This window comes from Neofelis nebulosa, chromosome 2 (assembly GCF_028018385.1).
Source record: "Neofelis nebulosa isolate mNeoNeb1 chromosome 2, mNeoNeb1.pri, whole genome shotgun sequence".
Taxonomy (NCBI): domain Eukaryota; kingdom Metazoa; phylum Chordata; class Mammalia; order Carnivora; family Felidae; genus Neofelis; species Neofelis nebulosa.
In genome coordinates, this window is record NC_080783.1 from 103,775,864 (window position 1) to 103,799,098 (window position 23,235).

The window sequence follows — 23,235 nt, forward strand, 5'->3', positions numbered from 1 at the left end:
GCCCCCCTTTTTTAAATTTTAATATTTATTTATTTTTGAGAGGGAGAGAGATAGAGCCTGAGTGGAAGAGGGGCAGAGAGGGAGACACAGAATCTGAAGCAGGCTCCTGGCTCTGAGCTGTCAGCACAGAGCCCAAAGTGGGGCCAAACTCAACAACTCACGAGATCATGACGTGAGCTGAAGTTGGATGCTTAACCAACTGAGTCACCCAGGCTCCCCCTCTCTCCCATTCATTCTTTAGTATGATGTTCTTTAATCTCCCAGTATTCATGGTCTTTCCAAATTTTTTTCTTGTGGTTGTTTCAGGTTTCATAGTGTTGTCATCCCAAAATACGCATGGTATGATATTGATCATTTTGTACTTGTTGAAGGCTTATTTGTGACCCAGTATGTAATCTGTTCTGGAGAATGTTCCATGTGCACTTGAAAAGAATGGGTATTCTGCTGCTTCAGGATGAAATATTCTGAATATTATCTGTTAAGTCCATCCGGTCCAGTGTGTCATTCAAAGCCATTGTTTCCTTGTTGATTTTCTGCTTCAGTGATCTGTCCATTGCTGTAAGTGCGATGTTGATAGACACCTTAATTATGATATAATGCCCTTTTTCATTTCTTGTTACAGTCTTTGTTTTGACATCCATTAGCACGATAGATGTTTCTCCATCCCCTTAATTTCATTCTGCAGGTGTCTTTAGGTCTAAAATCAGTCTCTTGAAGGCAGCATGTAGGTGGTCTTGTTTTATTATCCATTCTGATAACCTGTGTCTTTTGATTGAAGAATTTAGTGCCATTGTGTTGCATGTAGAGTTGGTGTTTCTGGTGATGTTCTCTGGTCTTTCTAGTCTTTGTTGCTTTTGGTCTTGTTTTTCCTTCACTCAAAGAGTCCCCTTAAAATTTCCTGCAGGGCTGGTTTGGTGGTCATGAACTCCTTTAGTTTTTGTTTGTCTGGGAAACTCTTTATCTTTCCTTCTATTTTGAATCACAGCCTTGCTGGATAAAGAGTTCTTGGCTGCATATTTTTCTGATGAAGCACGTTGAATCCATCCTGCCACTCCTTTCTGGCCTGCCAAGTTTCTGTGGACATATCTGCTGCAAACCTGATCTATCTTCTCTTGTAGGTTAAGGACTTTTTTCCCTTGTTTGTTTCATAATTCTTTTCTTGTCTGTGTATTTTGTGAATTTAACTATGATATGCCTTGGTGATGGTTGATTTTTGTTGAATCTAATCAGAGTCCTCTGTGCTTCTCAGATTTTGATGTCTGTGTCCTTTCTCAGATTAGGAAAAGTTTTCCACTATAATTTGCTCACATAATACTTTCTGCCCCCTTTTCTCTCTCTTCATCTTTTGGGACTCCTATGATTCCAATGTTGTTACTTTTTAATAAGTCACTGAGTTCTCTAAGTCTCGTACTGCAATCTTTTTGCCTTTGTTTCCCTCTTTTTTTTTTTACTTCATTATTTTCTATAATTTTATTTTCTGTAACGCTGTTTTGCTGCTCTGCTTTATCCATCCTTGCCATGACGGCATCCATTCAAGATTACATCTCAGTTTATAGCATTTTTAATTTTTGCCTGATTAGATTTTAGTTCTTTAATCTCTGCAGAAAGGAATTCTCTTGTGTCTTCTATGCATTTTTCAACCCCAGCTAGTAATAAAATTGTGGTTCTAAATTCTATTCAGACATCTTACTTACATCTGCGTTGATTAAATCTCTGGTAATCATTTCTTCGTGTTCTTTCTTCTGGGGTGAATTCCTCCATCTTGTCATTTTGGAGGAAGAAAAAAATTAATAAAATAAAGATTTAAAATGAAACAAAAAAAATCAAAATTTAGATCTTACGTGTGTTTCAGTCTGTTTGTTGAGAGAAGCTTGATAGAATAGGTAATAAAGAGAAAGGGAAAAATTTTAAATTTTTTTAAATAAAATAGAATAAAAATTTTAAAAAAATAAGGAAGAATTTGCTCTTTCTGTATCCAAGAAAGAAAGGAGAGAAAAAAACAAAACAACATAAGGAAAAGCAGAAACAATGAAAACAAATAAATGAACCAGCCAACAGAACAAGACCCAAATGATATTACATTCATTTTCCTGTAGATCTGAAACTTTACAGCACACTATAGTCCGTAGACTAATAAGCAGGTGGAAAGGATGTGTGCTGGTCTTCTGGGGGATATGCCTGGATGGCACAGGTGGTTGGTGCTTGGTGTAACGGCTCCATTCTCCACTTGGTGGCGCTGCTCAGCTTAGTGGGGTCGATCCATGGAAGTGCACGAACAAAAATTGCAAATGGCCTAACCCAACTCCTTAGTCTCTAGCACAGAAACTTTGTGCCGTCACCAACCTGCACACCAGCACCCCTTCTTTGTCTCAGGCTTCTGTCTGCTCCCTTCCTCTACGTTGACCATGTCTAAGCTGTTTGCCTGCCAGGTGGTAACCTCCCTCCAGGGTTTTATCTCAGATGGTGCTGTGTTTCAAAATCCCACACTTTGGAGACCCCCAGCAGCTTGGATCTGCTTAGACTCTCTGGGGGAGGGTCTCACCGAGCAATGGCCAGGTACCAGCTCGTCCCAGAAAACATTTGCACAGCAGCAGAGTCTCAGGGTTTATGGTAAATCACAACACACAGCCGACGCCAGGTTTTGGTGACCTCTGGCGTCTTTGTTCCAATATCAGTAAACCTGGTTGGCCCAAGGGAAGGTTGTATGGCCTCTACCAAATGCACTTCAGTCAGGTGAACCACTTCTCCCTGTGTGGCACATGGACCCCTCAGACTGTGCTGCCTGCTCCTGAAGATTCACCCTGCTTCCTCACCAGAGCACCGCCAGGCCCTGAGCTTCAGACCATCAGACTCTGCACTCCACTGTTTATAGAACAGTGGTGGTATTAAAATCCTCTCCTTTCTCCCCATCAGTGGTTTTGGGGAACAGATTTTTTTTTTTTTTTTTTGTCCAGTCCCCTGCGAGTGTTTTCACTCTCTCTTTTTCTTTCCAGCTACTGTCAGGAACAGTACTTTGCTTGTGCAATCCCTAAGCACTGTATTCTCCCCCTTTCTCTCTCTGTCTTCTGTCCACAAAGATCGCTTTCTACCCACAGTGGCTCTGCAGCTTTTCTCTCCCCCAGTTCACCTCTCCACACCATATACCTGCCAAGTTCTACGGCTCATATTATGCAGATTGTTGCGTTCGTCTGCAGATCAATTTCCTAGGTGTTCAAAATGGCTTGATACTGATCCACCTGCATTTCAGGGACGAGACAAGCTCAGGGTCCCCATACTACTCTGCCATCTTAACTCAAGAGCCCGTTTTGAACCACTTTTAGAAAACTCTGTAACAAGCTACAGTTAGAGCATTTTGAAAAATCCTGTCTGTGTTTGTGGTGGACAATGCCAGTAGCCTAATCATGTCATCTCCTTGTCTGGACAGCTGGCTTGTTAATTCATAACCACAGTTCCAGGTTTAGAGAAACCTTAATACCATACTCTCTAGCTCCTTTGCTGATGGTTTGAGTTTCCTCTACGATAGCCTCAAAATCATCCTGCCAGTGTGTGGCATTCAGTGGCTCCTGAAGCAGTTCATTTTCCCTTTGGGTAGCTTGAACTATTAATTGAACTAAAAATCTGTCTTCTTTCAGTCTCTTTGTTCCTAATTCTGTCCCTTTGTGCTATGCAGAATAAATTTAATGCAGAATAAATTAAATCCCCCTTCCTTAAGTTTTTTGGCAAGAAACCCTCCTCCTTTCTTCAGTTTATTGCACTGTTTCAAGTGCCTGCTACACTTTATCAGTCTCCTCTGAGAAAAATTCTTATATGCCTGTATCCCAGCATTATAAATATTCTAGTTTTGTTCTGAACATTTCATCATTAACCACAGTTTTAGCCACAAGAGTAATTGTTGGTTAATGCCTTGCTACCAGTTGTTGAATATTTACCATAAAGAAGTAAAATGTAGTTAGAACTCGACCCGTTCCCCTATCACCACCACCACACCCAACCCTGCAGAGTTTTCCATGAGAGTTTCTTTAAAAAAGAAAAATACAAAAATAAAAAAAAAAAGAAAAGAAAAAGATATACAAAACACTCATTTTGTCTCTTGGGTACAAACAGGCATTTTCATTCTTGTCTACTTTGTTTTTTGCATTCATTGTCTAGAATTGGCTTTCTAAGAAAATTCAGAGGACTTCAACAGAACATTCTATTTTGACTTTTCAAGGAACACATGCATTTAGTCTTGATATTTAGGTGATTCATTACTAGGCATTTTCTGTCACATAATGCAACTTAAATTTTATACTAAGAATAATAATATTTCCTCAGTTTTGCTTGTTGTGTTTTCTCTTGATAACAGCTCCTAAAGAACTTAATAGTAAGTTCTGCACCTGGGCTATTTTATATATTCTCTTTTAATCTTTGCAACCAGCCAGTGAGATACGTGAATTATCTTTATTTTATAGTTGAAGACACTTTGACACCAAGATATTCAGTTATCTGCTTACAAATTTCATGACTTGTATAGAACCAGAATATGAACAAAATTCCATTTAATGGGAAAGTCATAGCCTTTTTGCAATTCTAAATCACTTCATTCATACTTTAAGAGAGGAACGGGGTGCATGGGTGGCTCAGTTGGTTGGGCGTCCAACTTCGGCTCAGGTCATGATTTCATCATTCATGAGTTTGAGCCTCACATCGGGCTCTGTGCTGACAGCTCAGAGCCGGGAGCCTGTTTTGGATCTGTGTGTGTGTCTCTCTCTCTCTGCTCCTCCCCTGCTCACACTCTATCTCTCTCAAAAATAAATAAACATAAAAACAAAACAAAACAAAAAATAAAATAAAATAAAATAGGAGAGGAAACCATCTGTGGCTTAGTTCTTGGTAAAAGACCTTTCTGTTGTTGTATTGTCAAAATCTAGACTGGGACTTGTATTTACTTTCAGCATGACTCTGTCATGTCCCTTTTTATTTAAAATAACATCAAAATTCAAAACTATGTTTATAAAAAATACCAGAAAGACAAACAACTTGTTTTTGTAGGTTTCCCCCCTTTAGATTTCATTTCTTCTTAGAATACATTCATACATTTTTTTTTTTTCTTTTCATTCCTTATTTCAGAAATTTTTTCTTCTCAGAAGTGCACACATCTGAACAGGAACCAGACCTGTTAGGCATGGGCAAAAGAAGCCACTAGCTTGGTTCTACTCTGGCTCTCTTTCAGCTTTGCCCTTGTCTGTGGGGGTTAGGATTTTGCAGGACCAGGGGGCATACCAGTCTATCACCTATGACTGTGCCTTCTTTTCTAGACACTTCTTTTTAACCTTTAGTTCTCTGTCCATATAGCTCTGATGCCACTTACAATGTGGCCATTTTTCCTAGGTCCATTCTCCCTGGGATAGATCACATGGTATATGTACCACTGGGCCAGCAGGATAGCTAAGAGGCAGCAATTTGCAGAGGAGTGGAGAACAAGCTTCATATGGGCTGGTATGTTTACACATATGTTCATAGGCCCCCAAGCTAAGAATGGAGCTTAGGGTAGGAAAAGAAGTAGGGTGGGCTCCAGGCCGGAGTCTAGGTTCTGGCTCTCTTCCTTCTATTGTGACAGTGGATTCTGCCCTCCTAGGTTTTGTAGATGTTTCAAGGAAAGAGGATAGAACGGATTTTGTTTAGCACTCTATTCAAGTTATTTGTATCGTCACATATATATGGGTGTATAGTATATAGATCCCTGTTTCTACTTTTGTTCTAGGCCCCACAATTTAAGGGCAGGTCTGTTCTGAGCTGCTATCTTGGCAGCTCCTCTTGAAGTTACAGGCATTTTCAGCAGTATGCCTGGGAACATTTCTTTTCCCTAAAGGTACAACAAGGTTCAACTTCACAGCCACTCTCTGTCCCTTATGCAGTGGCACCGGACTGAGATCTGATGAATTCTTTTTCCTGACACAAAATTAAAGAACACATCTGGTAAATTCTTGCCAATTCATTAAGATTTCCATGTGGCTTTTTTTTTTTTTTTTTTTTTTTTATGGCTTTTTTTTAGCTGTATATGATGTAGTGGAAGAAAAGCTAGAAAATGAACCAGACTTCCAGTACATTCCTGAGAAAACCCCACTAGATAGCGTCCATCAGGATGACCATTCCCTGCGGGAGTCAATGATCCAGCTAGCTGAGGGGCTTATCACTGGAACAGTCCTGACGCAATTTGATGTAAGTACTATTGTATGGAAAGGATGTTGGGCCATATTTTTAAATTAATTTCATGGTTTCCTAACTACCTAATCTATCATTTATAATGTATAAACTAGAATGATATTCTGAGAAATAATTGACTTAAAAAATGTTCTAAAATCCATAGTTTTAAACATTTCTTGCAAAATGCTAGCTGTGGCGACATAATAATCTGTTAAAAGAGAAGAATAAGGAGATTTTATGTGTATGTCTTCAAACTAAATTTTTTCCTGTAATTATATAGCTCTTTTTATGAAAGGTAACAGGTAAAGATAGTCTATGGTGGAGCTAAAAATTCTGAGTTAAAGAAAAAGAATTTTTGTACCTAGTCATATTTAATCCTTCTCTACTTTTTGTCTAATTGGTCATCATTAATATTTGTTGTTCTAAAGTATGTGTTATTGATGATTGACTATAAACCATTTGTGACTGTAAATCATTTAGGGTAGGTCAGTTTTTCTTTTGAGAAGTTCTTGGTTCATATACTGTGTAAACATCTCCAAACTAAATGAAAATGTTATATAAGTCTCATGAGAAATTGCACAGAATTCAGCTTTGCAAATTTGGTTCAATACCCTACTAGCCTAAGGTACATACATCATTGTACGGTTGAGATACCCTAAGGAAAAAAACCTGTTTGTTTTTTGCATAGAAGTAAGTCTGAAAAACAAAACAGAACCTCTTAATGGCTTGCTGAACTCATCTTAAGCTCTTTTTTTTTTTTTTAAAGCAACTATATCGGAAAAAACCTGGAATGACAATGTCTTGTGCCAAATTACCTCAGAATATTTCCAAAAATAGATACAGAGATATTTCGCCTTGTAAGTATCTACTATCTGTTTATTAAGTTCAATCTTTGTAGCATAGCTTTATTAAAACGTTCTTTCTTTTAAATTTTTTTCAGATGATGCTACACGGGTCATTTTAAAGGGTAATGAAGACTATATCAATGCAAATTATATAAACGTAAGTTTATTTTTATTGTGCCTTTGTCATTCGGAGTAAGACGGGCTATAATTTTGTGGTTCATTTTCTCCCCCCAAATATTTATTTATTTTGAGAGAGAGAAAGAGAGTGTGCATGAGGCCGGCGGCAAGGGGGAGGGGGGGAGGGACAGAAAGAGAAGGAGACAGAGAGAGGATCCCAACTGTGCTATCAGCCCAGAGCCCGATGCGGGGCTCAAACTCACAAACCATGAGATCATGACCTGAGCCAAAATCAAGAGTCAGGCACTTAACCAACTGAGCCACCCAGGCATCCCTAAATTTTGAGGTTCCTTTTATATTTGAGAGAATATTAACAGTTTCAGGTATTGAAAAATATTAAAATACAAATGTTAAAAAATAATTTGATACGGGGCACCTGCCTGGGATTCTCTCTCTCCCTCTCTGTCAGCCCTTCCCCCACTTGTGCACGTGTTCGCTCACACTCTCTCTCAAAATAAATAAACCTTACCAAAAATAGTTTGGTACTGGTATATTAACATGCATATAGAGCAGTGGAATAGAATAGTTCAGAAATATTTTTTATCTATAAATACTTCACCCACTTCCTCACTTTTTGTATACCATATTTTAGATATATGAAAATATAAATGTAAAAATGGAATGGTGAAACTACTTGGAGGAAATGTATGAGAATTATTTAAAATCAGAGAGGGAAAATTTTTTCTAAGTTTAGACACTCATCTAAACTCACAGAAAGAAAAGTACAAATCAAAACTGCAAGGGATTACTATTTTTCACCGATTAGATTGAAATATCAAAAAGTGTGATAATATCATATATAAGTCTGTATCCCTTATCTGAAATCTTGGGGCCAAATAGACTTTGGGATTCGTAATTTTTTGGATTTTTGAAAGTTTATTCAGTGCCTATACCAAATACTGTAATAAGTAACATCCCTAGTAGACTATGTGACATTACCCTATAATCAATGCGTTGATACTCAATGGGAAACATGGATATTCCCACTGAGTGGTACTCCTAAAGACTGTAAATAATCTTAGATTAACTCAGGTCAGATATTGTTGTCAAATGAGTCCAACTTAGGTCAGATGTAACAAACAAAGGACAAACTTACACTTCAGAGCACTGGGAGTTTCAAAATTGTGTGTGAGGGATCAGCAGTATATTAAAGAGACTCTTAGGGAAAAAGCATCCTGATACGTTGTTGGTGGAAGTATAAATAGGTACAACCTCTTTGGAGAGGTAACTAACAAAAATGTTAGGTTTATAAAAATAACTCAGTGCAGTCTTGTTTATGGTAACAAATAGATTAGCAGCAACTTAAATGTTTGTTAAATAAATTATGGTATATTTATACAGTAGAGCCATTAAAAAGAATGAAGTTTTATGTACTAATCTGACATGATCTCAATGATAAAGTGGAAAAAGAAACAAGATACACAGAACAACATTGTAAGCCACATTTTATGTCTTACAGAAAACAAAGACTTCTGCATGTACATTTGTGTGTTATTTATAGAGTGTCTCTGGATATTTTAGAAATTAGAGGGGTTCCTAGGTGACTCGGTCGGTTTAAGTGTCTGACTCTTGGTTTCAGCTCAGATCATGATCTCATGGTTTATGAGTTCAAGCCCTGTATCGGGCTTTGTGCTGACAGTGCAGAGCCTGCTTGAGATTCTCTCTCTCTCCCTCTCTTTCTGCCTCTCTGCCCGCCCCCTCAAAAATAAATACAAATTTTTAAAAAATTAAAAAAGAGGGGCACCTGGGTGGCTCAGTTGGTTGGGCGTCCAACTTTGGCTCAGGTCATGATCTCACGGTTTGTGGGTTCGAGCCCTGCGGCGGGCTCTGTGCTGACAGCTCAAAGCCTACAGCCTACTTTGGATTCTGTGTCACCCTCTCTCTCTGCCCCTCCCCCGCTCACACTCTGTCTCCTCTCAGTCTCGAAAATAAAAAAACATTAAAATGTTTTTTAATTAAAAAAATAAAGAAATTAGCAAAAAGGATTGTTCTTCTGGGTGTGAACCAGAGGCTGGGAAGAGAGTGAGACCTCTTTTTCTGTTCACCCTTTAGTATTCTTCCAGTGCCATGTGCGTGTGTCACCTTTTCTTCTTTTTTAATGAAGTCTCAAAATGTAGTAGGATGATAATCCTCCCCGAATACTCACGATCTTACTTCTTCTTAAAAATAATTAATTTAAAATATTTTTACTATCTTTTTCTATTGTATGTGTGTGTATATTTCTTATATATGTTATATAGTATAATGTATATATGTTATATAGTGTGTATTATTTGTAAAGTCTGAACTAAAACAAACGGCAGAATTTTTGCTTCTTGCAAATTTTACCTGTAAGCTGTTTAGAGACAAATATTTTTTATTTCTGTAGCAAGTCTCTTCCTCTAAAGCAGGGTTTTCTGTAAAGCTGCTCTTAAGCCCACAAGAGTGCTTTGGAAAATATTTTAATTTTTATTCCCAATACTTAAAAGATAAATATGTATAAAACTACTGAGAAATTTCTTCTATAGATAAAGAAATTGTTAATAAAGTTTTATTGACTTTGCAGCTTTTTGAGATCAGTTGTATTCAGTTATTATTTAGTGGATGATTTTCGTATACTTGATCACAGTAAAAAGTAATAATGTAAAAGACTTTTAGTTTTGTGTCCTTTTCTTTTTAGATGGAAATCCCTTCTTCTAGCATTATAAATCAGTATATTGCTTGTCAAGGGCCATTACCACACACTTGTACAGATTTTTGGCAGATGACTTGGGAACAAGGCTCCTCCATGGTTGTAATGTTGACCACACAAGTTGAACGTGGCAGAGTAAGTCATACTTGAATCTTAAACAATGCTTGCGCTGTTTTCAAATTAAATTGCATATATGGTCAAAATATTCACGTTGATTTAGTCTTTTTTGTAACCTTTAAACTTACTTTCTTGTGTTGTGATTAAAATCATAGTGACTAACACATAATAAATATGATATATAAATGTTAACTACTATTATCAGTTGTTATCTAAATGGATTAATAGCTATTTGATAAAGGATTTGGATCTAAAATATATAAAGAACTCCTGCAACTCAACAATAAAATGATAAAACCCCAATTAAAAATTTTTTTCTTAATGTTTGTTTATTTTTGAGAGAAAGAGAGACAGAGTGGGTAGGAGAGGGCAGAGAGAGAGGGAGACACAGAATCCAAAGCAGGCTCCAGGCTCTGAGCCGTCAGCACAGAGCCTGACGCCGAGCTCGAACTCATGAGCTGTGAGATCATGATCTGAGCCTAAGTCGGACGCTCAACTGACTGAGCAACCCAGGTGCCCCGATAGAATCCCAATTTAAAAATGGCCAAATATTCTGAGTAGATGTTTCTTGAATAAAGATATTTAAATGGCCAGTAAGGTCATGAAAAGGTGCTTGGCTGGCATCATTAGTCACAAAGGAAATGCAAAAATCAAAACCACAAGGAGGTAGCACTTCATATCCAATAGGATGACTAAAATAAAAATGACAGATAATAGCAAGTGTTGACAACGATAGGGAGAAAATGACACCCTCTTATACTGTTGGTAAATTTGTACAATGGTGCAGCTGCTTTGGGAAACAGTCTGTCAGTTCCTCGAAAGGCTAACCATAAGAGTTGTTACAACTCAGCAGTTTCACTCCTAGGCATACCCAGGAGAAATGAAAACATACATCCACACAAATACTTGTACACAAATGTTCATAGCAGCATTATTCATAATAGCCAAAGGGTGGAAACAATCAAAATGTAACAAATAAAACATGGTATAATCATATATATATATATATATATATATATATATATATATATATATATATATATATTAGATATATATTTTTAGATATATATATATATTTTTTTAGATATATATATTTATAAAACTTGGCAATAAAAAGGAATGAAGAAATGATACATGCTACAACATGCATGAACCTAGAAAGCATCATGCCAAGTGAACAAAGGCAGTCAACAAAGACCGTGCGCAGTATGATTTCATTATATGAAATGTCCAGAGTAGGCAAATTCACAGAGGACAGAAAAGTGGATTAATGGTTGCCTAGGTCCAGAATGAGAGAAGAGGTTAGGATAGAGGAACACACAGTGATTATTAATGGGTTTGGGAGTGAAAAAATGTTCTGAAAGTGATTGTGTGGATGGTTGCACACTTCTGTAAATATACTAAAACTAATTGAATTGTGTGCTTTAAATGGGCAAATGGTATGGTATGTGAATTATATGTCAGTAAAGCTTTTTTTTTTTTTTTTAAAGTCCTAATTATGGGGTGCCTAGCTGGCTCAGTCAACTTTAGCATCTGACTCTTGGTTTTGGTTTAGGTCATGATCTCACAGTTTGAGTTCACGCCCCAGGTTGGGCTCTGTGCTGACAGGGCAGAGTCTACTTGGGATTCTCTCTCTCTCTCCCTGTCTGTCTGTCCCTTACCTGTTTGTGCTGTCCCTCTCTGTCTCTCTCAAAATAAATAAACTTAAAAAAATTTTTTAATGCTAATTATGAAAATAAATGCATTGGCATTTTAGAGAATCTTTCTCATTGTTAACTTAAATCTAGAAATATAAGAATTAATGCACCATTTTGCCACTGTCATAGTAAATAATTCACACAAGAATTAATCAAAAATTGTAAATCATTGGATGAAAGCTTGTAATAAACAGGATATTTGCAGTCTCAAAATCTATCCAAACAGATTATTATTACAAAGAAAAAATGATGAAGAAATGTTAATAGAGTTGGCAGATCTAGGTGAAGGATATATGAAGGTTCCTCAAATTATTCTTGTAATTTTTTTGTAGGCTTAAAAGTTTTCAAAAAGTAAAACATTTTCAAAATTGAAGAACCTAAATTCTATATATTTCTTAAATCTATTGATGTCAGGTTAAGTGTCACCAGTATTGGCCAGAACCCACAGCAAGTTCATCCTATGGATGCTACCAAGTCACCTGCCACTCAGAAGAAGGAAACACAGCATATATCTTCAGGAAGATGACACTATTTAACCAAGAGGTAGGAAGGCAGGATATCCACTCAATAGAACTTTTATGTTCAAGGTAAAACTTTGAAAGCCAAAAATGTTTTGAGTCCTGGTTAACTAGGAAATATTATTTTAAAATTACTGAATTATTTGCTTCCTTGGGATTCTTTGGAATCTTATGAAATGTATTCTCCTGCTATATTAAATGCATTTTCACTTTCTCTAGGTAGATATGAATGGTCAGTAAAAAAAGATTCTAGTAAATAATACTTATTACTCATAATACTTTGCCTATTCATTAAAAATTATGCCAGGTTTGTGTTTAGTTTCTTCCTACCAGTAACATCAGTAAAGTATTTGGGTATATCTTTGGAAATAGAATAATTAAAAGCTGTCAAATTATTGTCCTTTTTGTAAAAGAGTATAAAGGAGAGCGTTCACAGTCTCCTCAGTATTAAGAAGGAAAAGATTGTAGGCAGGATCCTCTGACAGCAGACAGATTATAGCTTTCTAATTGCTAGTTTACTGCCACCTGGGTCACTCTTCTTTGCTTCCAAATCCAGAGCTAGAAATGGAAACTGATTAGTAAGTGATGGCTTAGTAACCCACTTGGAAGATGTGTGTGGAGGGTGGCATGTTGCCAGTCTTGTCAGGCTGTTAAAGACCGTACACCCCACTTTCACTGCCTGCAGCTAGAGATTCCCCTGTAGCCACCTTTGGTTTTGACAGGGGCTCGAGAAGAGCAAATAGTACAGTCTACTACCTTTGTATACCCATGCCTACCCCATCAATGGTTAAGCCTTAGGAAATGAGAGCTTCCTCTCCCCTTCCCTGCCCCATTCTACCTCCCAGAATGTGAATAAAGGAGCCCAACAAGACAGCTTTACTGACCCAAAGGGAAGGAACTAGAAGTCGTGCTGATGTATAATAAAGGAATCTGGCATTGAATAGGTTATAAGAAGTAAAAAATTAAACTTTCAAAATCTTTTGTAGATTCCATCAGAATGAATTTAGGGCTTAGGGACATATACTGTATAGCTCATGGTCTAATGTAACAAGGTAAGTCCATAAGATATTTCTTCATTTTCCCAAATGGATATGAAAGGCTGTATATGGCTTCAGCATAGTCTCTTTATGCTCCACCTATAGATTACCCATGGCAGTTTATAATATTAAAGTGTCTTTTCTTTGCAAACCCTGAGTACCTCAGAACTATGCTAAGACACAAATTAGTTTTTAAAGTTTGGGACAAATATAATTGGGAAAATACATTTGTTACCATACCAAATACATACATACATGGATAAATAGAAAGACAGACACTACCTCAAAACATAATAAAAGATAATTTTACATTAACCATTTTTGTAATTATTGGTACATTAAATTAATTAAATTCTTATGTTAATAATAATCAAGGAGCACCTGGGTGGCTCAGTCAGTTAAGCATCTGACTCTTGATCTCGGGCTCAGGTCTTGATCTTAGGGTCATGAGTTCAAGCCCTGTTTTGGGCTCCACGCTAGGTGTGAAGCCTACTTAAAAAAATATATATAATAAATAATAATAATAATCAAAGGTTGTCTATTGTAGATAACCATCTCATTTCATAGGATACTAAAAAATTACTTATCAGGTTATTCTGAGGTCTCTTTGGGAATTCTTCTTTCATTAGTTCCTTTCTTAATCACCTTGTACTTTTATGGTCTTTTCTGGAAGCTCCCTTTAATGTAAATGACTGTAGCCAGATTTAATAGTGTCGAATGACCATACCTACCAATTTTTGAGAATATGATTCCAAACAGCTGATGGGGTAATTTATAGGTCTTCTCATAGAATCCTTTCAAAATAAGACTATCCCTTTGGGTTGGAGGTGTTATTTTTCCGTTTAAGACAGTAAGGCTCTGATATATTAAGTGCTTACCGGCAGAGTCAAGATTAGAAATGAGATGCATAAATCCAATACTTTTCTCTATTTTACTGATTCTTGGCTCCTAAAAAAGAATTAAGCCCTGATTTGACTTTGTGTTCTTATGATCTCCAGTTTTTAATCCACATTTATTTTGAGATTTTGTTTTCCTAATTTCCATTATTTCACTTGTGTTTTTCAGAATTCGCCTAATTTTGCTTATAAAAGTTTTTTTACCTTACCATTTTGTTCACCTAACACTTTTTAGTTTTCTTCACACCTTTCTTTGTATCTTAACTTGGTTTGCTTATTTATTTGATTGTCATCTGAAAAATACAAATAGACAAATTGAGTTATCAGAAGAGTAGTGATCCAGGTAGACAATACTTAATGGATACAACTGTTTCTGTGAAACAGTTTCTTTCTTTTTCATTAAAATTTGGGGTTTTATTGAATTTCTGCATTACTTTTTGTGTGTAGTGGGAATACTTTTCTCGCTTTTCTTCTAAAATTAAAATGACATAAATGTTTATACCTTAAAGATAATTCCTTAGTCAAAGTGCATAATTTTTCATTCACACTTAGAAAAATGAGAGTCGTCAACTCACTCAGATCCAATACATAGCCTGGCCTGACCATGGAGTCCCCGATGATTCCAGTGACTTTCTGGATTTTGTTTGTCATGTACGAAATAAGAGGGCTGGCAAGGAAGAACCTATTGTTGTTCACTGCAGGTATTCTATTTTCTGTCTTTTATGATTGAATAGCTGACCAGATAGGTCACTTCTAAAAGGAAATGCGTATTTTATTTTGTCCTTAAATTGTGATCATCGCTATTTTAATTAGAGGGAACCTAAAGCTATGAAATGAAGCTGGAAAGCAGCAGGTATGTCCCAACACATGATTGTCTGAAACATTATCATAAGTAAAAATAATACTTTACTGATTAATTCTTAGAAGGTTGTCTTTTTCACAGTTTACCTCTCAGACATTGGGTGTCTTATAATGGCTGGCATCTTAGACTTGATGAAATACAATATTGTAGGCATTCAGTTGCAGCCTAAGGTTTAGATTTTCTCCTCCCAGCAAGGTACTCCCTCCCGTTCTGTGACCCCTCCCAGGATATTTGTTAAGTACCCTCCCCTCTTGGAGTGGCTGTACCCAGTATCATCAGAGGCTATGCCACTTCTATGAGCCCTAGGTGAACAATGGTAGGCTACCCTTTCTTGCTTTCATATTCAGGCCCCATTCTGCCTTCCAGAGGGCCAGGTACAATCACTCTAGCCTTCACTGCCACCAACCCAGAGGAGGAAACTGAAATTATCTTCTCCTTATCCTAGCCATTTCTGTCGTTAAGTGATTCATTCAGAAGCTGTATTGAATCTTCTGAATAAATAAATGAAGGTATCTCTTCATCCTTAAACTTTCCAGCACTTTTTTAAGAGCAGACTTTCAAATTATCAAAACAGATTATAGGCCAGATATCTGAGAGGAAAAATGTCAGGAATGATGAACACGTTTGGCCATTTCATATCCTAAGCCCCCAAAAGCTGCTATAGCTATGTTCACAGAAAATACTTCAAAAAGTTGTTCTTGACTATCCCAATTCTAAAGTTTAATCAAAATTAAATTTGATTTTAAAAACTGACTTGAATATGTAAAATACTATTGTCTTTTTTGTACAATATACATTGTATATGTATGAATATGTACAAAATACTATTTTGTACATTTGTTAATGATTATTGTAACTTTGTTATTTTGCATTTTAAAGTGAGGTTGCTCCAGTAAGCTTCTATACTTGTTCAGATTTTTAAAACTGAAATGTGACTCTTTTAAAGTAGCCTTTTTACACTAACAATGGGGAAGGGGTGGATACAAACCATTTAATCTACATTACATGTGAAAAGTTTTTCAATTTTCAAAGTATTTTTTAGTTGGGTTCTACTTTTGTAATATAAAACTTTTAATTAAAATCAAATTATTATTCCATTGTAATATATTTCATTCAGTACTTTAATTTACTGCACAAAAGCCACAAGAAGTGTAACAGGATAGTATCAATGAGACCTTGCCCCTTACTTTTTTAGTGCTGGAATTGGAAGAACTGGGGTTCTTATTACTATGGAAACAGCCATGTGTCTCATTGAATGCAATCAACCAGTTTATCCACTAGACATTGTAAGAACAATGAGAGATCAACGAGCCATGATGATCCAAACACCTGTAAGTACTGCACTTTATGTACTTGTGTGTATTCTCAACATGATGATTTTTGTTACCATTATATATGCCAAACCATATTTTTATATTTTAATTCCTTACCAGGAGCCAGTAACCCGTAGCATAGGGATTGGTGAATATTGCCTGTGAGCCAAATCTGGCCCACCCCTTGTTTTTGTAAATAAAGTTTTATTGGCACACAGCCATTCCCACTTCTTTACATATTGTCTATGACTGTTTTTATACTAAAGTATCAAAGTTGAGAGGTTGCAACAGGTACCATATGATTGGTAAAACCTAAAACATTTACTAACTGATCTTTTACAGAAAATGTTTCTTGGGGCGCCTGGGTGGCGCAGTCGGTTAAGCGTCCGACTTCAGCCAGGTCACGATCTCGCGGTCCGTGAGTTCGAGCCCCGCGTCGGGCTCTGGGCTGATGGCTCAGAGCCTGGAGCCTGCTTCCGATTCTGTGTCTCCCTCTCTCTCTGCCCCTCCCCCGTTCATGCTCTGTCTCTCTCTGTCCCAAAAATAAATTTAAAAAACGTTGAAAAAAAAAAAATTTTTTAAGAAAATGTTTCTTAGTACCACCCTATCATGTTAATCCTTGAATGCTTAAACAGGTGCAGAGGAACTTTCCCTCTATTAAGTGTCAGTCAAGTGGGATGCCAAGAACTGGAGAGTCTTGATAGACCTGTTTTCCATGAAACAGTTGTGGTGAAATCACATTCTTTTTAACATAAGAACTTGAATCACAACAACAACAACAACAACAACAACAAAAGTCATGGAAATTAAGCTACTCACTTATTGTATTCTACACAGACTCTGAATTATATCCCAAGAATAAAAAGAAGAATTTTAGAGTTAATGTTAAGATTATTTTTTGTATTAAGCCATGGTGAAATATTAGTATTGTTGGTGGCATTAAAGTTATTGAGGTGAATCGACCTGTGTGATCTAATAAATGCCTGTCATTTTTTTTAGCTTTTAATTATAGAAAATTTCAAATGTACGCAAAAGTACATAATCAAACATAATCAAACGCAAGAGTAGATAATCAAACACTATGTTGAGTACTCAAACCCAACAGCATTTGCCATATTGTTTCATCTGTAGTGCCACCTACTCTCCCATATTTGAAGCAAATCCTAGACATCAGATCATTTTGTCTATAAATATTTTAGTGTGTATCTGTAAAAGGTACAGAGTGGTTTTTCTTCTAAACAAAATCACAATACCATCATCACATGTAAGTATAATAAACAGTAATTTCTTAATGTTATCAAATAGCCTATATTCAGATTTTCATTTGTCCCATATAAATCATGTCTTTTTTATAGAACAGCTTTATTGAAATATAATGCACATACCACAAAATTTACCTATTTATTAATTTTTAGCTTATTTTTGAGAGAGAGAGCAGTGGGGAAGGGGCAGAGAGAGAGAGGGGGACAGAGGATCTGAAGCTAACTCTGCTGACAGCAGAGAGCCCAATACAGGGCTCAAAAACCGTGAGATCATGACCTGAGCCGAAGTTGGACACTTAATCAACTGAGCCACCCAGGCGCCCACAAAATTCACCCTTTTAAAGTATATAGTTCATTAGTTTTTAGTATATCACAGAGTTTTGCAACCATCACAACTATCTAATTTTAGAATATTTCATCACCTGAAGAAGAAACCCCATACCCATTTCCCTCATACAGTCTCCAGCCTCCCCCCAGCCCAGCTTCAGGTAACCACTAATCTACTTTTCTGTCTTTGTAACTTTACCTTTTCTGGACCTTTCATATGCATGAAATCATACAACTTGGTCTTTATAATTGACTTCTTTTAATTAGCATAATATTTACAGGTTTATCCATTCTATAGAGTGTATCATATTTCATTTCTTTCTCTTTTTTTGTTTGCCTGAATAGTATTCCATTGTTTATCTATTCATCTGTTCATGGGCATTTAGATCATTTCTGCTTCTTGGTTATTATGAATAATGGTACCATAAACATTTGTGTATGTTTTTGTGTGAATATGTTTTCATTTCTCTTGGGTATATACCCAGAGGGGGAATTGCTGGGTCATATGGTAACTCTGTTTAACCTTTTGAGTAACTGCCAGACTGTTTCCAATGTGGCTATACCATTTTGCCATTCTTCTGTCAGTGTATGAGGGCTCTGTTTTCTCCATATCATTGTCAACACTTGTTATTATCTGTCTTTTTAAAGTGGTCTCTGCACCAATGTGGGGCTCGAATTTGTGACCCCGAGATCAAGAGTCCCATACTCCACTGACTGAGCCAACCAGGCACCCCTCTCTTTTTTCTATTTTAGCCTACTGAACATAAAGTGGTATCTTGTTGCGGTTTTGATTTGTGTTTCCCTAATAACTAGTGCTTTCAAGCATTTTTTCATGTGTTTATTCGTATATCTTCTTTTGAAAACTGTCTATTCAAACCTTTTGCCCTTTTATTTTTTTTTAAAGATTTTATTTTTAAATAATCTCTGCACCCAACAAAGGGCTTGAATTCACAGCCTTAGATCAAGAGTCACACGTTTCACCAACTGAGCCAGCCAGATGCCCCTTCCCCTTTTTTCAGTTTGTTCTTTTGGTCATTTTATTGTTGAGTTGTAAGAGTTCTTTATATTTTCTGAATACAAGTGCCTTGTAGGTCTATGGTTTGCAAATGTTTTCTTCCATGCCGTTCTTTTACTTTTTTGATTATGTCATTTGTAGCACAGAAGTTTTTAATTTTGATGAAGTCTAGATTATATATTTTTTAAATCACATATGCTTTTGGTGTCGTATCTAAGAAATCATTGCCGAAACTCAAGGCTGCAAAGGTTTATTCTTCTGCTTCTTCCGAGAGTTTTATAGTCTAGCTCTCACATGTGTGTCTTATTTTGAGTTAGCTTTTACATATAGTTTGAGGTATGGTTCCAGTTTCATTCTTCTGCATGTGGCTTTCCAGTTGTCTCCACTCCATTGTTGAAAAGACTGTTCTTTCTTTTTAAATTTTTTTTTTAACATTTATTTATTTTTTGAGAGACAGAGAGAGACAGAGCACGAGCAGGGGAGGAGCAGAGAGAGAGAGAGAGAGAGGGAGACACAGAATCCGAAGCAGGCTCCAGGCTCTGAGCTGTCAGCATAGAGCCTGATGCAGGGCTTGAACCCATCAACCGTGAGATCATGACCTGAGCCGAAGTCAGTCGCTTAACCGACTGAGCCACCCAGGCACCCCAAGATTGTTGTTAATTGTCTCTATGTTCCTTGTCAAAAACTAGTTGACCACAAATGTAAGGGTTTATTTTTGGACTTTCAACTCTGTTCCATTGATTTATATGCCTATCCTTATACTACTTACATAGTGTCTTGATTACTTACAGTTTTATAATAAAATTTGAAGTCAGGAAATGTGACTCTCCCAACTCTGTTCCTTTTTCAAGACTGTTTTAGCTATTCAGAGTCCCTTGCTTTTCCATATTAATTTTATATGGATTCATTATATGTTCTCTGCAAAAAAAAGCAAGATATGGATTGCATTAAATCTACATATCATTGTGGGGGAGTGTTGCCATCTTAATGATATTCCATCTTCCAAACCATGAACACAAAATGTCTTTCCATCTATTTATGTCATCTTTAATTTCTTTCATATGTTGTAGTTTTCAGTATGCAAGTCTTATACTTTTGTCAAATTTATTAAGCTTTTTAGTCTTTTTGGTGCTATTTTAAGGGAAATTGTTGTCTTAATTTCAGTTTGGGAGTATACATTGCTTGGGTATAGACATAAAGTTGATTTTGTATGTTGATCATGTATCCTGCAACCTTGCTGAAATAATTCATTAACTCTAATAATTTTTTACCTATGAAAGTGGATTCCTTAGGATCTTCTATATACAAGATACTATCTGTAAATAGAGATAGTTTACTTCTTCCTTTCCACTTTAGATGCCTTTCCTTTCTTTTTTTTAAGTTTGTTTCGAGAGTGAGAGAGAGAGAGAGAGAGAGAGCTTGAGCAGGGGAGGGGCAGAGAGAGAGGATCCAAAGCAAGCTCTATGCTGCCAGTGCAGAGCCCCGTGTGGGGCTCAAACTCACAAACCATGAGATCATGACCTGAACTGAAATCAAGAGTCGGAGGCTTAGCCAATTGAGCCACCCAGGCACTCCCGTCCCCCCTTTTTTCTCCCAAGTGTCCCAAGCTAAAACTTCCAGTACAATGTTAAAGTGGTAAAACCAGACACTCTTGTCTTGTTCCTGGTCTTAGGGAGATAGCTTTCAGTTTTTTACCCACTAAGTATCTAACAAGCTGCCTTTTGTCAGGTTGAGGAAGTTCCCTCTGTTGCTAGTTTGTTGAGTAATTTCATCATGAAAAGATGTTCAGTTCTGTCAAATGCTTTTTGTGTACGTATGTTTCTTGAAATGATTGTGTGGTTTTTGTCTTTTATTCTATTAATGTTGTATAGTATCTTGACTGACTCTCAGATGTTAAACTAACCTGCATTCCTGGGGTAAATTCTACTTGGACATGGTGTGTAATTTTTTTTATATGATGCTTGATTTGATTGGCTAATATTTTCTTGAGATTCTTGTATCTATATTCACACATAATGGATTTTTAATTGTAGCAAAACATACCACATAAAATTTATCATCTTAACCATTTTGAATTACGCAGTTCAGTAGTATTAAGTGTATTCACACTGTTGGGTAACCTGTCTCTAGCACTTTTTCATCTTGCAAAACTAAAACACTATACACATTAAACAACAACTCTCCATATCCCTCTCCTCCCATCCCCTGGCAACCAGCATTCTACTTTCTGTTTCTAGGAATTTGACTGCTCTAGATGCCTTATATAAGTAGCTTCATACAGGTTTTGTTTTTCTGTGACTGGATTCTCTCCGCATTATATTCTCAGGGTTCATCCATTTTGTAGCATGTGTAAGAATTTCCTTTCTTTTAAGGCTGAAGAATTCTTGATTGTGTATAGGCCACATATTGTTTATCCTTTTATCTGCCGGTGGACATTTGGGTTGTTTCCATCTTTTGGTTATTGTAAATAATGCTTCTGTGAACATGGATGTATGAATGTCTCTTTGAGGTCTTACTTCCAATTTTTTTGTATGTATATATACCCAGAGATCAAATTATTGGATTGTATCATACACAATGAGTTTTTGCTTTTACAGTTTGTATAAAATCAGGATTCAGATACAGTCCACAAATTCTGATTGGTTTATGTCTCCTAAATCTCTTTTAATGTGTTGCTTCTTTCTATGTTTCTTTTCTTTTTTCCTGCAGTTTATTTGATGAATAAACCGAGTATTATCTGTGTTTCCTAAAAGTGGTAAATGGATCTATAGACTTGAACAAATTAGGTGGTATTTTGTTCTTTCAAGAGGCACTTAAACGTTGTCTTTCTTTTTGTGATGTTAGTGGCCTTGGGTGATCAGTGTCTGCATCATTAACTGGTGGGGTTTGAAGAATGATAATAGTCTATTATTCCTTCTTTGTTTATTAGCTGGAATACTTCTTTAAAGAGAAAGTTCTCTTCTGCTATTTGGTTAACCAGTGGTATAGGCTGTGCTTTCCTATATCAGTTTTCAGTATAATGAGTTGGTTCACTTGCCTCTCCCACTGGTGATCTCATACTTTTGTTTGCTTTGATATTATTCTGATATCGTGGATTTAAACATATGTGATATATTTCAACTCGTTGTAGTTTTTTTTTTTTTTAATGATGCCTACACTGTCCCATTTTTGGACAGTAGGAACCTGTTCAGCTCGGCTCCTAAGCTGTTTTGTCAAGACCCTCGTACGGATAGTTTCTTTGCTACCAATAAAAATGTCCAGGCATGTGCATTTCCTGCCCCAGTTTTAGAATCATAATTTCTCCAGAAAAGTACTGTTTTTTTTGTTTTTGTCTTCAGAAATTATTTTAGGGATCACCTTCTGAGCACTAGGTATTTTAAGCTGCTGGGTTAGTGTTAGTATTTGTCTCTAGAAATCTTCCATTGCCACAGTGAAGAAAACAAACGTATAAGGAGCTACTAACTGATGCTTCCAATACAAATTCAGGACCTCAGTGTTTTTACTTGATGTGTTCTACCTTACATCTTTATTTCCATTCTTCTTTAACAAGAATAATGGTTCTCTACAATATCAGCAATGAAAGATTTAGACTATCACAAATACTCCCTTGTTTTATTCCACATGACATAACATCTCAAAATAACAAAACTAACACTACTACCACCAACAGAATCGTTACTGAAAAGAATTTTTTTTTCTATTTTTTGGATATATCTATGAGATATTCAAATTACTGTTTAAAAGTCCCTTGAAATAACTCCTCTCTATGTGGTTATGCCATCAACTACATACACACATTGATTGTTTCATATTATTTTCAACTTACAGAGATTTTGTTAAATTAACATTCTAATTATGGGGTATATTTATGTGGTTCCAAAGTAAAATCTATAGAAGGAGGAGGTATATCCAGTGAAATCTAATCTCTACCCCTCTCCTGCACTCTATTCCCTCTGTCTCTTCATAGGAGACTATGTTTTTAATGATTTGTCCTTCCCCTTTGTATAACATATATATTGAGATGGACATTTGTAGTCACCCTCTTTCTGTTATAAAGAGAATACATTGTGTACACTTTTCTCTGCCATGCTGTTTTAACTTAACAAGGTACTCTGGAATCATTTTATAGTGATCGGTAGACTTTCATTCCTTCCCCTTCAGCCCTTCACCACATAGTATTCCCCTGTGAGGATGTGCCACCCAGTTCCTTCCTGGTAGCCATTAGGATTGTTCCTACTCTGTGTTATTAAAAATAATCCAGTGGTGAATAGACTTATTTCTGAATATATGTTTTCAATTTCTTTTTCTGGTT

General features: G+C 36.4%; 1 protein-coding gene across 13 annotated transcripts in view; it reads left to right on the plus strand.

The window, feature by feature from the left end:
- PTPN4 (protein tyrosine phosphatase non-receptor type 4) overlaps nt 1-23,235 on the plus strand; it is a 217,266-nt gene that overhangs the window by 191,905 nt on the left and 2,126 nt on the right. For 11 of the 13 annotated variants that reach the window (XM_058715513.1, XM_058715518.1, XM_058715517.1 and 8 more), the window contains 8 exons: nt 6,035-6,201; nt 6,953-7,043; nt 7,127-7,188; nt 9,868-10,014; nt 12,108-12,236; nt 14,697-14,845; nt 16,202-16,337; nt 17,991-18,095. In XM_058715513.1, coding sequence (XP_058571496.1) covers nt 6,035-6,201; nt 6,953-7,043; nt 7,127-7,188; nt 9,868-10,014; nt 12,108-12,236; nt 14,697-14,845; nt 16,202-16,337; nt 17,991-18,080 — 971 coding nt within the window. In that variant the 3' untranslated portion in view covers nt 18,081-18,095. Of the gene's footprint in view, nt 1-6,034; nt 6,202-6,952; nt 7,044-7,126; nt 7,189-9,867; nt 10,015-12,107; nt 12,237-14,696; nt 14,846-16,201; nt 16,338-17,990; nt 18,096-23,235 lie in introns of those variants that run through there. The other 2 variants (XM_058715515.1, XM_058715523.1) reach the window with 1 other exon arrangement.